The sequence below is a fragment of the Erinaceus europaeus genome, chromosome 10, assembly GCF_950295315.1.
Source record: "Erinaceus europaeus chromosome 10, mEriEur2.1, whole genome shotgun sequence".
NCBI classification, from domain to species: Eukaryota; Metazoa; Chordata; class Mammalia; order Eulipotyphla; family Erinaceidae; genus Erinaceus; species Erinaceus europaeus.
This window is the reverse complement of record NC_080171.1, coordinates 79,148,941-79,165,822: the sequence shown is the minus strand read 5'-3', so window position 1 is coordinate 79,165,822 and position 16,882 is coordinate 79,148,941. Positions and strand designations below refer to the sequence as shown.

Sequence of the window (16,882 nt, the reverse complement as noted above, 5' to 3'; positions counted from 1 at the left end):
GGCCTCAGCCCCGCCCCGGCGCATTGACGCACTAGGCCCGCGCCGCGCTCCCGGAGTGTCATCAGGTGCCGCCGCATGGGCGTGGCCAGCAGCTCTGGGCTCCGCTAGCCAGTGGCCATGGCTCCGGCCGCCGCTAGCCCCCCGGAGGTGATCCGCGCCGCGCAGAAAGACGACTACTATCGCGGCGGGCTGCGGAGCGCGGCAGGCAGCGCCCTGCACAGCCTGGCGGGTGAGCGGAGGAGGGGCCGGCTCACGGGGCGAGCCCTCAAGCTGATCCCCCAGCCCTTGGGAGCCTCCGGGGACATAAATAATGCTTTGGGGGAGCAACTTTAGACTGTGAGGATAACGGTGTGGGCGAATCCGGATAGCCTCAATTGAGAGCAGGCCGGGGTGGGGGGCGCTGTGTGGGAGGTGGAGGCCTAGAAGCCTGGTGGCGTTGAGTGCAGTGATCAGAAGGCGAGGATTCCAGACACGGCACGGACTCTGAGCCAAGTGCTGTCTCCATGTCTTTCATTCACTTGATTCTCAAAACGCCCGCTGTGGCCTGTGGCTGTTCCCCCTTGCATTCAGAAGGCAGTCGGATTCCTGAGAGGTTTGGGGTCACAGCCTGGTCACTAACTGCATCGTGTTATGTGGCCTTTATGACTGTAGCACAGGTGAGCCCTGGAGCTGGCATGGCTGCAGAGGGAAGTCGGGGGGAGACCCCAGTGACCCAAGTGGAGTAGAGTAGCACTGTGTCCAGGTAGACAGGGAATGGGTTAGGGCACTCACTGAGGATATGCTGAGCACTGGCTGAGGGGAGACACCCCACACACACACACACACACACACTCCCTACTGTAATACTACTCCTCTCAGGGGCAAAGAAGTGGCTGGAGTGGAGAAAGGAGCTGGAGCTGCTGGCAGACATCGCCTACTTTGGCCTCACCACACTTGCAGGTAGCAGCCCGTCAGCTGGGATTGAGGAACTGGTTTCACAGTGTAGAGGGGCTGGGAGCTGGCCCAGATGAACTTCAAGGAGGGCGGGATCCCTGAGACCCCCAGGGAAGGGCCAGCCCCAAACCCAGCAGAGCCTCCAAAAGCTCTCAGTTCTGTCAGGACAGAACCCTCCTGTATTCTGTGTTCTTGAGGACCTCTGTCCTGGGTGCCTTTGGGGCCTTTTTCCATGGCTAATGCCAGTAGAAAAATTCTAGCACAAAGTTCTGACTTGGGCCCCAAGGTCCTTGAGAGAGAAGGCTGCAGGAGGTGAGCACCCCCAACCCAGCCAGTCAACTGGGGTCATGCTGGTATAATGACGACAGTGACAGCTTTGGTTGAGGAGCACCTTTGAAAAGGAGACCCCAGCCAGCCATCCTGGCCCACATGGTTGCAGAACCAAGTAACCAGTAACCCCACAGAGCTTGGAAGACTGGGTTTTTGTTTTTTCCTCTAAGAGGCACAGGACCCTTTAGAAAGCACAGCTGGGGGAGCCACCAAGGGGTGGCAGGGTGCAGCTAAAGGTGGTGAAGGTAACAGCTCTCAGATATTCTTGTGGGAAAGAAAGTGATAGGGTGCCCTTTGACCTTGAGGACAGGGGAACCAGCACCACCAGCAGCAGAGCAGTGGGGGATGCCAGGTCTTCTGGCTGGAGAAGGGGTGGGGCCTGGGTGCTCATCTGAACTCATGCAGGAATGCTGGGGTAGTGGGGCACATGGAACTCAGTGTTCAGAGAGAGCCAGAGCCCATGACAACCCAGGCTGGAGTAGAAGAAAGTGGGGTACTGTAGAGCTGGTTACCTGGTGGAGTGTTGGGGAGGGGGGACATTAGGGAGTGATGGTGGACTCGCTACAGGGGGACTGGCTGAGTAGGGACTCTGGGTTTAGCAACAGCAAGGTCTGGATTTTGAGGGCAAGTGGGGGACGGGCTGGGAGACAGTGACAGCAAGGAGCCCCCTGAGCCTCTGAGTCCCACAGGCTACCAGACCCTTGGGGAGGAATATGTAGGAATCGTGCAGGTGGACCCATCCAAGCACCAAGTGCCGTCGCAGCTACGCAGAGGCCTGCTAGTAGCACTGCACTGCGTGCTGCCCTACCTGCTGGACCGAGCCCTGCGGCAGCTGGAACAAGCACTACAAGCCGAGGTGTCTGGGGCCCCCTTGAAGGGTGGCCTGGTCCACAGTCATCGCAAGTCAGGGGAACGCCGCTGGCTGCAGCAGATGACGGGCGGCCTAGCAGAGCCACAGAAAAAGGCACTGCTGCAGGCCCTGGCTGCTTTTCGGTGGGGCCTGAGCTACTTCCAGCGCCTGCACATCGCCTGCTTCTACATCCATGGTGCTTTCTATCACCTGTCCAAGAGGCTCATGGGCATCTCCTATGTAAGTGACCTGTACTCCTGGGGGTCAGCACCAGGGTCCACTACTGGGAGATGGAGTTTGCATAGCTCCAGCAATGCTGAGAGGCCAGAGGATGGGTCCTCCCAGGCACCAGATGGGGTCCTGTCCACCATAGCATGGACCAGGGCCTCAGGCTCTGGGCTGTATCCTCCTAGTGACCCTGTGGATGCCCACTCACTGCCCCATCCTGGTTCTCAGCAGTCAGTACCCAAGTTGGCTGTCCTCATTCCCTGCCAGTGGAACAAGGTGGAAGTGACCAGAAGTTGTTCCACTGCAAACCATGTCAGAGGCCAGAATGCAATCACATGGGTGGCTGGGAGGCCTGTGGGGTGAAGGGGGGCTGTATGCTGGCTTCAGACCTGGGGCTGCTGGGGCCACTGGGACCTCTAGCCTCCTGGCTGTTTTTTTTTTTTTTTTTTTTTTTTGCCACTTTTGGTTCGGTACAGAAGTTCCCTCCCCCAACCCACCCCCACCCACAGCAGAGTGATGGCTGACCCCAGATCACTGCCTATAGCTCCAGGGCCCAGCAACGTCCCCTCACTGCCCATCCTGTGTTAGGGCCCCTGCAGGCCTTCCTGTCCCCACTCCCAGCCCTCAGCTGCGAGGTCCCAAGTCCCCCACCCTCTGCACTGAGAGGGCAGACTGGGCCCTCTCACCAGGCTGCAGGGTTGGTGGGGGGGGGCTGGCCTCTATCTGCACAGGGTGTGTACCCGCTGACCATGTGGGTGTCCCCTTGGGTCCTCGACAGCTCCGTTTCCACCGCCCAGCTGTGGAGGACCTCTGGTCTCGCACAAGCTACAGGCTGTTGGGGCTTGTGTCTCTGCTACACTTGGCACTGTCGGTGGGCCTGCAGCTCTACGGCTACCAGCAGAGGCAGCGTGCCCGGCGGGAGTGGAAGTTACATCGGGGCCTGCCTCAGCGCAGGTGGAGGCCGCTGGCGGGGAGAGGTGGGGGGAGGCACAGTTCCCAGCAGGTGTCTGAGAAGCCAGTCAATGTCCTCCATACTGCCCCCTCCCCCCAGGAGCCATGCAGAAGACAGAGGCACCTGTCGGAGCTCCCTGTGCACACTGTGTCTGGAGGAGCGTCGCCACTCCACAGCCACACCCTGTGGCCACCTCTTCTGCTGGGAGTGCATCACCCAGTGGTGCGACACCAAGGTGGGCACCTGGGTGCCCAGAAGCAGAGCTTGTTTGGGGGTGGAGGGGAGGCAGCAGCTTCCCAAGCTCACAAATCATGAACGAGGGGCTGGCTTAGCTCTGGCACTTTGAGCTTTGCAGGAAGCCCCAGCCCCCAACACCATGACTGCCCCCCCCCATGAGAACTGCAGACACATAGAACCCCGTCCTGATCTTTTCTGGAGAACTTGGGGTAGGTGTGCAGAGCCAGAAACGCCACCTCTTTCCTTCACACCAATTCATCCCCCATCCTCGGCTAGAGGGCTTCCCCATCAGCTTTGCTGTGTGTGCATGCATGTAGGGGGACACAGGACATAACTCAAGATGTTCATGTGATGTGTCAGAGGCAACATCCACACACTCCTCTTGGAGTCCCCAACCACTAATAGTATGGGGCTGCTTAGTGGGAAGAGATGTACTCAAGTAGAATGTACTCTTGGCCCCAGCCTGGTTACCCCCTGTGGGAAGGGGCTCCCAGGACTCTGGACAGCCTTAGTGGCTCTCTACTGAGACCTCTCCAAGAGTCCCACAAGCCCCTGGATACTCCTCAGCCCCCACCCCTACCCGTGTGTCCACTCCACTAAGTTGATATTACTCTAGATGCATGTTTGCTCTGTTCTGGCATGCCAGTGGGCCTGCTTAAGCCACCTGTGGCCCTTGCCCTCCCCTACAGATGGCGTGCCCCCTCTGCAGGGAGAAGTTCCCCCCCCAGAAACTGGTCTACCTCCGGCACTACCGCTAACCCTGCACCCCTGGGGGCAAGAAGTCCCTCCTCAGAGTGGGAGAAGCACCGTGTCCTACAAGTAACTGGACCTGTGCAGGAACAACAGACCCCAACAAACCCCTTCTCATCCAAGATGGCACCAGCAGCTAAGATGGGCAGGCCAGGCCCCACTGCAGGACTGGCAGAGGCCAGACAGGGCCTAAGACAGTGGTGAAGCATGGTATACCTGGTCAAGGCTTAGCACCTCCCTCTCTCAAAAGCACACAGCTGAGAACTAAAGTCAGTGGGCAGAATGGGTTTTATTCTCACATGGGAAAAAAAAAAAAAGGCTCTGAACAGGCATGGTGAGAGAAGGGGAGAGCAGCTCACCAACCTGCCCCCTTCCTGGTGCTGAGAGGGGCCTGGCACACCGGTGCATGGAGCTCAGAGAGGAATGAAGGAGCTGCACTGCCCTGGTGCCACAGGGTGTTATGGTCGAAGAGACAGCCCCCTGCCATGGTGCTTCTCTTAAGAGTGAATGACAGCCTGGAGCAGTGAGATCACACATCAATGAGTCCCAGCTTCCAGGAAAAATAAAATAAAACATTTGGCACATTCTTTCTCACAAGTCTGTATCCTGTTTTAGACACAAATATGGAGGGGTCTGCTCAGGGATCCTGCTGGACAGCCCTGGCTTGAGGACATCCGATTTCCCTGACTCACAAATAGGGCTTCCTACTTACCACTGCCTTGTTAGCCAGGACTTTATATCTAATCTGCCAGACACATACTGTGTTACAGACAGGTTTCCTTAAGAGGCACCTCCAGAGGCAGAGGGCACACTGGGACTTCAGACAGGCACTCACCCTTTGGGATCTAGCAAGGCATGTGAACCCTTCCTGGGAGTCCAAGTAGACGAGTGGCTGTCAGGGAAGAAATTGCTCTCTGGCTGGCAGGGGTCAGATACAGCTGCCAGATGCAGGCCTCCAGGCCTGACTACTGAGAACAGGGATAAGCGGGAGAAGCCCAGAGCTGCACCCAGTGGTTAGAGCACCGGCCTGGAGGGTTGTTTCCATGTGAAGTTTGAATCCCAGATCAAACAGAACAGGCTTCCATACAACTTCTTTTAAAAAAGAGTTGCAAAATCTCATATATGCAGAAGCTGGACAGTGGGCAAACGACAGGGTAATCACCCTGTGGCAGGTGACATGTGGCCACACCCACTTCCTGCTATCACCTGGCTGGGTATTTGAACCTATATAGCACTGTGTTTCAGATAAAGACTACACAAGAAAGGGGATACTGTCTTTTAATAAAGTAGGAATTAAAAAGTCACTTAGTAAAACGTTGAGTATCTTGTTTTTATCACATCAAAAGGCTGACATGCAGGTCGGAGTTCTATTTCCCCATAGAAAGTGAAAAGCCACATTTTGAAACTCATCGAACTGGCTAATTCTGTAAAGGGGCTGATGCATGAGAACAAGTTTAATCAAAAGCAAAACAAAATGACTATATCAAAAAAAACATGTCAAAATAATTTCAAACAGTTAAAATATAATATATATTTATAACTCCCAGCCCCCCAGAGCAACCACAGAATGTCACTGTGACAGTTAGCTTTGCTCTCCTGGGTCAGAGCAGAGCAGGCGCTGGCACTAGCACCTAGCTACTGGGCGTCATCTTTCCAGGGTAGGGGCCTCTGGACGCAGGGCTGGCCTTGCCCACTGGGCCGGGTGGCTGGGGCATCCTCGGGGGCAGCGGCTGGGGCACAGCTGGTCTCCTCCACGCAGGGCTCGCTCCGAGACAGCCATGGTGCCCGCCTGCCCCCCCCCCGCTCCCCCACCCGAGTGTCCCCCCACCCCCACCTGCTGGCCACCAGAATTCCATGTCCAAACATTTGAATTCACTTGGGGGAAAAAAATGCAAGTTGGTTTAAATGCCAGTTTCTTCAAGAACCTGATCTCAGTTACAAATAATTGAAGCTCCTTTGTAAAAAGAAAATTCGACTCCCTCGTAATCAACTACTTTATGTGAAGAAAAAAGGCATTGTTACAATGGCTCAAAACTGTCCATGGAGTCTGCAGCAGGTCCAGTCCAGCTCTAACTAGCAAACGTCTTGCCCACGTCCTCTTTGCCCCTGTACGTCCTCTTGCCATGCGTGAATGGGATATACCGGTACTTTATCATGTGCTGGGAACAAACAGGCTCCAGTCAGTCCCAATTCCCCACCACCTGCACTATCCCTTCCTCAGTTGGCACTGGGCTCCCATTCCCAGCCCTCTCTGCATCATGCATGCAGAATCTGGGGCCCCACACAAGGCTTCTAACAGCAGAGTCCCTGACTGGGGGGTTGCTGACACTTAGCATGCAGAGGGCAGAACAGCAAAGCCACACTCCCTGTAGGTGGGGTCCATTCAGCCCACTTAAGGGAACCCACAGTGCTTTTCACCAGGTAGGTCCCACCCACACATGGCCCTGCCCTCAAGCTGTGTGGCAGGCAGGCAGCCCAGCTCAGGTTTTACCTTAATCTGCCTCTTCATGGTGATACAGAAAAGCATGATGAAGTACATCACCAGAATGGGCCAGAACACCGGCACATTGAAGGCCTCGAAGAAGGTGCAGACCATGGCCACGAGGATGCCCTTGGTGGCCGCATGCCTTCAGGAAAGGACAGATGGTCAGCCAGACCCCAGGACGCACAGCAGCACTAAGGCCTGTGTACACTCTGTGAGCTGTCCCAGACATCACCAGAGCACCATACCCCTTGGCCCCTGACAGCTGAGTTTACCTCAACCACAGTGCAGAGGGCACTATATAGCCCAGGGGGCCATCACATTTGTCCCAAGCCTGTGTGGGTGGACCCCCTGGGAGCTGTGCAGCATCCTGAGGCCTGTGTGCTTAGCACTGTCCCCAGGGCCTGAGGTCCCCACTCCAGCTTTCCAGCTCCTTCTTTGCTTTCAGCGTGGGTGTGGGTGTATGCAGCAGCTCCCACGGGCATGGGTATGGGTGTGTGTGTGTGTGTGTGTGTGTGTGTGTGTGTGTGTGTGTGTGTGTGTGCAGCTCCCACAGGACTACCTGTCCTAAAAACAGATCCCAGAGCCCCACCACACCACCACCTGGATGCCACTGCCCGTTCAGAACAGCAGTCTTGCCCCCTCTCCCCACACACACCCCCACCGTCAAGCGGATACCACACTTCCACACAGGTCTTCCTCAAGAACTTGAGGCCTGGCCCTGGCCCGGTTAGGAATCTGCAAGACCGCTGGGGCCTGTTCTCCATGGCAGCTCTATGCTAGCTACCTGCCAGCAGGGTCCAGCTGCAGACAGAGGCTGTAAGCGCCTCAGGCCAGACAGAGTCTATAAAGGGTTGAGCTCATCTGGCCAGGCACGAAGAGGATAGGCAGCCCCAACTTTTCAGGAGTCCACTCACCAGAACTTAAACTCCGGCAGCCTGCGGATGAAGGGCCGGAACTCCTCGTTCTGTCGGGTCGGAAGGGAGGGGCCATCGTCTGGAAGACAGAGACCAACTGAGAGAAGCATGCCCCAACCTCCCCAACAGTTCCTCTCTTTCTCAATATTTTATTCAACAATTTATTATTTCAACAGAGACAAAAATTGAGAACAGAGTGGGAGACAGAGAGACAGGAGAGAGAAACACTTGCAGCTCTGTTTCACCACTTGTATAGCTTCCCCCTGGCAGGTGGCCATGGTTTGAACCAAGGTCCTTGAACACTGCAGCATGTGAGCTCTACCCAGTGAACCACCTGCCCCCCCCACCCTGATACTTTGAGTCTAAGTCTTCCCCGTGCTCTTGGGCTAGCAGGCCTGAGCCTGAGTTAACAGATTTAATTTATTGATTGACGAGAAAAAAACGAGGAGAGAAAGAACCAGGCATCACTCTGGTAACATGTGCTGCCAGGGCTTGAACTCAGGACCTCACACTTGAGTCAAGCGCTTTATCCACAGTGCCACTTCCCGGACCACGCGAGTTAACAGTTTTATACCATTTAGCAAGTTAACAGATTTATACCATTTAGCCAAAGAGAGAACAGAGGAAGTTTTGGTGCTGTGGTTTACTTTCAAATTACTTACAAATATCAATGAGTTGCTTTAGATTCTTTTTAAAAAGACGAACTGAAGGCTGGGGAGACAGCACAATGGCTATGTAAAAGACTTCTATGTGTTGCACTGCATCAAAGTAAAAGACTGGGGTGGGGGGGGGGATTCAGATCCTGGAACACGATGGCAGAGGACCTAGTGAGGGTTGTGTTGTTGTGGAAAACTGGGAAATGTTACGAATGTACAAACTATTGTATTTTAATGTCAACTGTAAACCATTAATCCCCCAATAAAGAAATTTAAAAAAAAAAAAAAAACTTATGCCTGAGGCTCAAGGTTCTAGGTTCAATACCCAGCACCACCACAAACCAAAGCTAAGCAGTTCTCTGGTGTATCTGTCTGTCTCTCTCTCTTACTCTCTCTCTCATTAAAATAGATAAAAACTACAAAAATAATAATACTTTTGGGGGCCAGGCACTTGGCTGAAGACATATGCTACAATGCATAAGAACTCAGGTTCAAGCCCCTGGTCCCCACCTGCAGGGGGAAAACTTCACTGCAGTGAAACAGTGCTACAGGGGTAGGGGTGTGTTTGTGTGTGTGTATGTGTGTGTCCCTCTCTTCCCCTTCCCTCTTAATTTCTCTCTATAGAACAAATAAATAATAAAGCCAATTGAAAATGCCTTGTGACTTTTCTGACAACCCAATAGTTTGCCTGATAAAAAACATGCCTAATAGTGCACTGAGACCCTGGGTTCAAGCCCCAGCACCATGTTGGAGTATGATGGATGGCAGAGCCCCTTTCCCAAGATGGTTCCTCAACCTCTCACAAAGAAATAAAGGAAAAGACCCACAAGGAAGGCCACTCTGCAGTGGTACTGCACATCTGTGAAGTCCTGAGTTCATGTCCCAGTGTAAGTGAACTAATGTGTTTTAGTAACTGCTTCAAAATGCAGCCGCCATCCAGCTTTCTGAACCATGTCTACACAACACAGTAGTGTGTGCTGAGCATGCTCCTGGGGGCTGCTGGCCAGCCAAGTGCCCCATCACCTGCCTGAGGACCCCAGGTAGAGTCCCAGCCCTGTCCTAACTCACCCTTATGGCGTGAAGGAAGGACCTGTTTCGGTTAATGCCTCCGAGCAACACTCCACAGGGGAACCCACAGGCCATGGTCCAGGGCTCTCCAGGAGGGCACTGCCCTGGGCTCTCCCCGCCTTTCCCGGAAGGTGTGACTCATCACCTGTCCCTCATCCCCTCCCCCTCCTGCTGGCTGGCAGGGAGGATTTGATCCCTTCCCACCCAGTCTTAGCCAAGAGTAACATGAGTAGAGTCCTCCAGCTCGGCATCCTGGGAACCCCGAAAGCCACCCACCCACATGTGGACCTGCCAGTCCTAGTAAGCTGCTGTGAGCACCTAGCAGGGCACAGAGGGACTGTCATACCCACATCCCAGCCCCACCCCCCACCAGCACTGTGACCTTGGGCAGCTGACACAGCTCTCATTCACAGAACAGGCTCCACCCGACGACACGGCTGCTCAGACACGGCTGCTCAGCTCGGCTGCTCAGCTCAGCGGGTTTACTGACTCACTCTGCCAACAGACTTAGCCTGGTCACCAAAAGGCCAGGAACATTTCCCACACCAGGAACGGTGTGTTCAGAATGCTTCCAATGTTTCTAGAGAAAACAGCATCTCCCAAGTACACACAAGTCACTTCTCTCTCCAGACCACATAATGGGCTCTGACTCTACCTGAATCTTCCATTAAGGAGGGGTCCACTTTGGGAGAGAGGAAAGCTATGAAGAGATTCAAATGGTAGATGCCCAAGGCGTAAGTCACGATGTACCAGCCCTGGAAAAGAGAAGAAGACAGATCATGCACGTGTTTCCACCGCCCATAACCACCACCGCCCAAGTCCAGTAGATTCCCAAGCAACCCTTGTCCTCACATCCATAGAATTGACAGGCACATTTCACCCTACTTCAGTTACAACAAGTGATGAGCAGAGGCCCACAACAGCACCCACCTCGTGCGCCACCATGGATGGGCGCAGGCCCACACAGGAGTATGGCAAGAAAGGGGGTCTTTCTCAGAGCCAAGACATCCTGACACCCGTGTATTGGCCTAGGCTGGTGCCACTGCTGTGCCCACCTCATGGCTGTGCCAAGTCGGGTCTGTCTCAAGTGCAACTCACACCAGAGAACTTTGTCAGCAGGGTTAATGCACAATCTCTGCCAAGGAGAAACTAAGAACCGGAAAATCAGGAAACCCAGGAGCAGGTGAACGTGCCCCAGATGGAGCCTTCTGGGAGTTAGGCAGATGGGTGGCTTGCATACACACACCCGCAGCCCACTCCCTTCAGCAGGCATTGGTGCCAGGGATGGAGCCCAGGGCCTCATCACTGCACTGCTGTGTTCCTTTTAGAGGTGCTACTATGTAAGGAGAAGCAGGCTTGTGACACGCTCTGGTGGGCAGCAAAGCAGCAGCATGAGGACTGCCATCAAGCTAGGTCCCTAGCAGGTCCACCTAGAACCAGCACTGCACTGCAGCACCAATGATAAGACCTAACGTTTCTCAGGCTAGGAAAACAGCTTAACAGTTTTGCAAGTGGCTTTCATGCATAAGGCACCAAAGGTCCCAGGTTGAATCCCCCAGCACCCTCATAAAGCCAGAGCTGAACAGGGCTCTGGGAAACTAACACCTCTCTTAAGAACAAGAAGAAATCTTGGGCTGGAGAAATAGCTCACTTGGACAGTGTGCTGCTTTGTCATGTGTGAGGCCAGGTTCTAGCCCAGCCCCTACTATACTGGAGGAGGCTTCCATGCTGTGGGCTCTTTCACTCTCTCTGCCTCTGTCTCTATCTAAAAACAAGAAAAACAAACACATAAAACAGATGAAATCTTTCAGCATAAGTAATTTCCTATGGGAGGCAGGCAGTGGTACACCTAGTTGAGCACACACATTACCATGCCCAAGGACTCAGGTTCAAGCCTCCACTCAGTCCCCTAGCTATGAACAGCCCAGACTGAGCAAGGCCTCTACTGCACTGGAGTTTCAGCACTATGGTGTCGCCTCCTACCTCACCTCTCTTTTTCTATCCAAAACAGCCATCCCAGAGTGGTGAGGCCCCAGCCACACACAAAAACACAGTCATGTCAGACAGCTCAAACCTGGACTGTGCAGTTGATGTTTATACAAACTCCTCCCATCCTGCACACACAGACCCCTGCCCTGGCACAACAGAGGATGGCCCACAGCCTTCACACTGAGCCAGCTTGCAGGGTCCCACAAGGCTTGGAGCCTGTCTCTCCTCCACGTGTGGAAGTCAGTGAGTAGCCAGCAGGGATCACCTAGGTCAGCACTAGAACCCACTTGTCACAGGAGTGAACAGGCACCGTGGGGAAGCCTGACAGGACATCACTGGAGAAAAGCCCTGGAAATCCCCAGTCACCGCAGCTCCCCTTACCTTCTGCGCCCCCAGAGAGCTCAGTTAACAGCTGAATGCTGGGACTCGGCCAGTGATACAAGCCCACTGATACAAGCAAGGGCAAAAAAGCCCACTGATACAAGACCACTCCACAAGCCCACTGATACAAGCAAGGGCAAAAAAGCCCAACCCCTCCCCCCGACACCACACTTGGGTAACACAAAGCAGACATCACCTACCTGCAACAGGTAAACGCGGATCATGTAGATGAAGCTCAGGCCCAGCGTCACAACCCATCGCACAGCCGTGTACGGCGTGGACTTGTCCAACCAAGACTGGTAAATCTAAAGAGAGCGTCACACACAAGCATCAGACCCTGGCCTCTTCCCCAAGCACAGCACAGACCAGTGAGGATGCTCCTAGTCCTGGTGGGTGTGATGGGAGACCCAGCCCCATCCACAGCAGACTGCAGTGGGAGCAGGGAGCACCCTGCACCCAGGACTGCCGCCCAGATGCCAGCAAGGTGCAGACCCCATGCGGCAGGTTCAAAGCAGCTGCAGAACCCGCTGACGAAGCCCTTCCTTCTACTCTGTGTACACTAAGTGTAACTACATCTACACAAATACCGTCTATGCTGGCACTCAGAAATCATATAATTTCAAGATTTCAATCACAAAAACTCCCATAGCCAGAAAGCTCACTGGGCAGGATGCCTGCGATGCCAGGTGTGTCACAACCCAGGTTCAGGCTCCAGTGCTACATGTGAGGTGCTACGGCAACAAAGGAAACTCCTGTGCTGTGTCCCACCCCCCACCCCAATGAAGTTACCAACATGGTGAGCTCACAGATAGCAAGGTCCTAGCTACACACACACACACACGTGTGCGCGCACTTCAGTCACTCACAGAAATAAAGCGAATACATGAGCCCAAAGACATCCATCACCCAGTCTCAGTAACTGTAACCAACTTTCCGAACACTGTCTAAAAATGAAAACCCACCCATTAATAACAGTCCCAGCGCAAGGACTGGCGTAAGGATACCAGTTCGAGCCCCTGGCTCCCCACCTGCAGTCACTTCACAGGTGGTGAAGCAGGTCTGCAGGTGTCTATCTTTCTCTCTCCTTCTCTGTCTTCCCTTCCTCTCCCCATTTCTCTGTCCTATCCAACAACGACGACATCAATAACAACTACAACAATAAAACAACAAGGGCAACAAAAGAGAATAAATAAATATTTTTAAAAAAAAGACCCAGGGCCAGGTGTGGCACACCTGCTTGAGCACACATGTTACACTGCACAAGGACCCAGGTTCGAGCCCCCGGTCCTCACCTGCAGGGGAAAAGCTTCACAAGTGGTGAAGCAGGGCTGCAAGTGTCTGTCTCTCTCCCTATCACCCCCTTCCTTCTCGATTTCTGGCTGTCTCTATCCAATCAATAAATAATGATTTTTAAAAAAAAGCCTACATGGCAAGATAAAAAAAAAAAATACAGTCCCAGGCACGGCTGGGCACCATAAAGCTCACCACAGCCCACAGGTGCATGGACCCGGTGGACCCACAGAACACACCCAGGTGTGCCACACGCCATGACCTGTGTGTGAGCTTGGTGCACAGGCCCTACATCACCCAGGCAGTGGAAGCAGGAGGCTGAGAGAGAGCCTGGCAAATGCAGAGCAGGGGCCATGGGTGTGTCAGCAGTTTGGTGCAGTAAAGAAGAGTCTCACACTTTCACTGGCTGTTGGGGGTAAGCCAGAGAGCAAGCACATGGTGGTCCGTCAGTGCCCCCTCCAACCCTATGAGCGCTCCTGTCACCTGGGAGACCCCGGTGAGGGCACAGCAGAGGGGACACTTCCAGCCAAGGTTACAGGAAAACAGCCTGGTGTTCAGTCTCTTGATCAAATATCTGCACAGTCCCGAGGCCCCCAAACCAACCTGTCCAAGTCTCGTGAAGAATCTGTACACCACAGAAGGCTTCCCGTGGACGGACTCCCCAACGCTGTCACCTTCAGACATTCTGTAACTGAGGGAGACATGAAAGGGCTGCAGGAGGGAAGCACGAGGGTCTGCACTCTGCCCAGGGCCCTCAGCAGGCGTCCCAGCAGTCCCCAGGCCTGTAGTCTTTACCAAGAGCAGAGCAGGAAGGAGAAACAGCCTGCAACACGCTCTGGTGGAGAGCCAGACCAGCACGTGACATGCAGAACAGCTTGTGGATTTTCATTTCTGCTCATGTTCCCAGGACCTCACTCCTCCCACTGGGTTGGAAACACCTGGCTAGAAGTCGGTGATTCGTGTCCCTGTCCCTTCTCTGGGTGGCACAGCAGGGCCGCTGCACACATGCAAGCCTCCCTCAAACCTCCACCTCACCCCTCTGGCACGTCCTCCTGTCCCACAAACCCCCTCCTCCTGCAGCTGGCTGCAGCACTCCAGGCCCTAGCAGAACACATGCCCTGGGCCCTCAGGTGGGCAGCCCATGGCCCAGTTTCTTATCTAGAAGAGCAGGTAATCCCATTTGCCCCTGACATTCCAACATGCTCAAGGCCCCTGAGGAGCACCCACTTAAGAGCTGTAAGTCTAAAGGATTCCCCAGTAGAGACCAGGCTCCAGCCCCAAACCTGGATGGCCAGGGTGTCATGCACAGTACCTGATTCAAGTCAGTGGAAGTGCCAGGATCCCTAAAATCTGTGAATGACACATTTCCTGACCAGCACAGCAAAGGACAGAAGACCACCTGGCCTGAGTCCTCGTTGGGGATGCACCCCACTGCCCCAGAGGCCCCCTTGCTGTTGGAATAGTCACAGAGCACTAAGGATCCAGATGCCCTGGCAGGTGACCTGCTACCCGGAGACGGGAACCTGAGTCCACCCCTGCCCATACCCAGGGCACAGGCTATGGGGGGTGTGGGGGGCCCCTAGACATCCTGTCTAAAAGGGAAGTGAGAGGCATACCACCAGCTCTGGGTGCTGAGCTCAGAGGTGAGCATAGCTGGGAAGCCCCCCTGGGCCACATCACTGGGGCTGGAGATTCCATGACAGTACTTCCTGGAGCTGCTTTGTAGACAAAGCCCAGTGCCAGCTAGTGCCCTTTGCCCTCACAACCTGCAAGCCACAGGTGCATGGCCAGAGGTGAGTGATGGAGCCAGCCTCCCTGTCTACTGAGGAGCTGAGCTCTGCAAAGGAGGACTAAGCTCACCACATGGCTGGTCACCTATCAGAGCAAAACCAGGCCAGCAGGAGGCTCCACCCACCCGAGGTAGGGACCAGAGACTAGCAGGTGCTATGCACTCTGTGGGGTTTGCCACTGCTTTAGGACAAACCCTCAGCACTGGAGAGAAGAGGGAATTTCCAGAGAGATTAAAGAATCTGCACTCTCCTTGAAGTACTCCTTTCAACATAAATAAACTGCTGGAAACTTACTCTTCCAACAAAACGTGTGGAAAATCTTCCAAAACACAAGAGTCAACATCTGATCATCTAATAAATGGCATAAATGCTAACACCATGATCCACATTGGGATCAAGCTCAACATCACCAGGACGTGGTCTCTGGGTCTTCAAACAGTCTGCTTGCAGAGTTCACTCCTGCCCCTTTTAGCATGTTGCCAAGTTCTCTGTAAGCAGCACCTTGGTGGCCCACTGTGACAGCAACTCCAGCCTGATGCTCAGAACTTCAGAGGGAGCAGGCGGCCTCCTTCCCACCTATCACACTCATCCCTGGGTAAGGGCTGAGCCTCAGACTGTGCTGTTTGCTCTCTCCTTCCCTCTGCTCCATTTCAAAGCCACCTTCTTTGAGGGCCCCTCGATGGCTGTCATGCCCACCCCCATTAGGGCACATCCCCACATCTTTTGGTGGTCCAGGAGGAGGCACAGTGGATAAAGCACTGGACTCTCAAGCATTAGGTCCTAAGTTCAATCCCCGGCAACACATGTGCCAGAGTGATGTCTGGTTTTTTTCTCTCTTCTCCTATCTTTCTCATGAATAAATAAAATCTTTTTTAAAGAAAGAAAGAAAAAGAAAATTTGAAAGAGAAGAGAGGAGAGATACCTGTAGTACTGCTTCAAAACTTGCAAAGCTGCCCCCTTGCAGACAGGGACTGGGAGCTTAAAGCCGGGGTGCATGGTAAAACGTGTGCTCTACCAGGTCTGCCACCGCTATGCCCCTCTGGTTTAGTTCTCTATTTCCTCCACTAAAAAAAATCAAGCTCCTTGAGGGTGACCTTGTCTACCCCATTCCTGGGGTCCCTACAGGCCACATGCAGTTGATAAGTTACCTGTTGGACCAAATAGCCACAAGTAAAGCAAAGTAAAACGCCAAACAAAACCATTCCAAGCACAGAAACTGAGCCTAGTCCTAGGAGCGGGAAACCCTCTTCAAGGAGCAAGCCCGGCACACGCAGGACTGGGGGGGGGGGGGTCGCCGACAGCCCCCCGCTGGGGCCCCAAGCTTCACGTGCATCATCCTGAACTTAAGCCACACTGGGCAGCGGCTCCTCCCTCCTGGGCGTGCCTCCAGTTCTCACCACCTGGCCTGACCCTGGCCACCTACTGAGCAGGCACTGAGCACCCTTCCTAAGCACAGGGTTCCAGATTGCTCGTCCCGGGAGCCCAAGAAGGACCAAGAGCTTGGAGAAACTTAGCATCAACAAGTCGCTTCTACCCTAAAAGAAAGAAGGTTCCCACGGCAAAGGCCGAGCCCAGGAGCGCTGTCAGCCCAGGGGACTCCTGCCTGGCCCTGCAGCGTTACTTTCAGCGCGACCCCTTCTCACCCGAACTCCACAGAAAGGCCCTAGAAACCAGGATGCAGCGAATGGAAAGCGAAGCCCCGCACTAGCTGGGTGCAGACCGCCCCCAGGACCCACCAGCGAGGCAGCAAATCCCCGGGCAACACTGCGACCCAGACATCCCGCGCCCCAGGCCCCCGCCCCCTAAGTCCGCCCGCGGCCTGGCGTCCCCGCGTCCCGGAAGCAATAGTCGGCGCCGCCCTCCGACCCCTTCACGCACCTGGCGGCTCAGCTGCCGACTGCGGTCTCTGAGGCCGCGAGAAGGAGACCCGTCAGGCGGCCGCGCCGGCGCTCCGCTCGTCCGGGAAGCAGCAGCCGAGCACTTCCGCTCGGTCCTGCGCGGCGCCGCCTCCGGTGCCTCCAAGATGGCC

General features: G+C 54.6%; 2 protein-coding genes across 6 annotated transcripts; one reads left to right on the top strand and one right to left on the bottom strand.

Annotated features, from left to right (window-relative positions):
- PEX10 (peroxisomal biogenesis factor 10) lies at positions 1-4,864 on the top strand. Of its 3 annotated transcripts, XM_007529502.3 has the most exons (6): positions 19-229; positions 859-939; positions 1,953-2,353; positions 3,120-3,295; positions 3,393-3,528; positions 4,220-4,864. In XM_007529502.3, the coding sequence occupies exons 1-6, from the start codon at positions 118-120 to the stop codon at positions 4,286-4,288; spliced, it is 975 nt and encodes a 324-aa protein (XP_007529564.2). In that variant the 5' UTR covers positions 19-117; the 3' UTR covers positions 4,289-4,864. The 3 variants fall into 3 exon arrangements, with proteins under 3 accessions (XP_060055879.1, XP_007529564.2, XP_016046524.2); XM_060199896.1 differs by lacking the exon at positions 859-939 and having other exon boundaries at positions 1-229; XM_016191038.2 differs by lacking the exon at positions 3,120-3,295 and having other exon boundaries at positions 33-229.
- Positions 4,865-5,541: 677 nt separating this feature from the next.
- Positions 5,542-16,870, bottom strand: RER1 (retention in endoplasmic reticulum sorting receptor 1). 3 transcript variants are annotated; one of them, XM_007529501.3, is made up of 7 exons: positions 16,732-16,870; positions 13,667-13,754; positions 11,974-12,078; positions 10,059-10,158; positions 7,680-7,758; positions 6,772-6,907; positions 5,542-6,439 (listed from the first exon to the last, which is right to left on the bottom strand). In XM_007529501.3, exons 2-7 carry the CDS (start codon positions 13,745-13,747, stop codon positions 6,350-6,352), a joined length of 591 nt encoding a protein of 196 aa, XP_007529563.1. In that variant the 5' UTR covers positions 13,748-13,754; positions 16,732-16,870; the 3' UTR covers positions 5,542-6,349. The 3 variants fall into 3 exon arrangements, with proteins under 3 accessions (XP_007529563.1, XP_016046525.1, XP_060055880.1); XM_016191039.2 differs by lacking the exon at positions 16,732-16,870 and adding an exon at positions 16,590-16,639; XM_060199897.1 differs by lacking the exon at positions 16,732-16,870 and adding an exon at positions 16,497-16,521.
- Between the last annotated feature and the right edge of the window lie 12 nt (positions 16,871-16,882).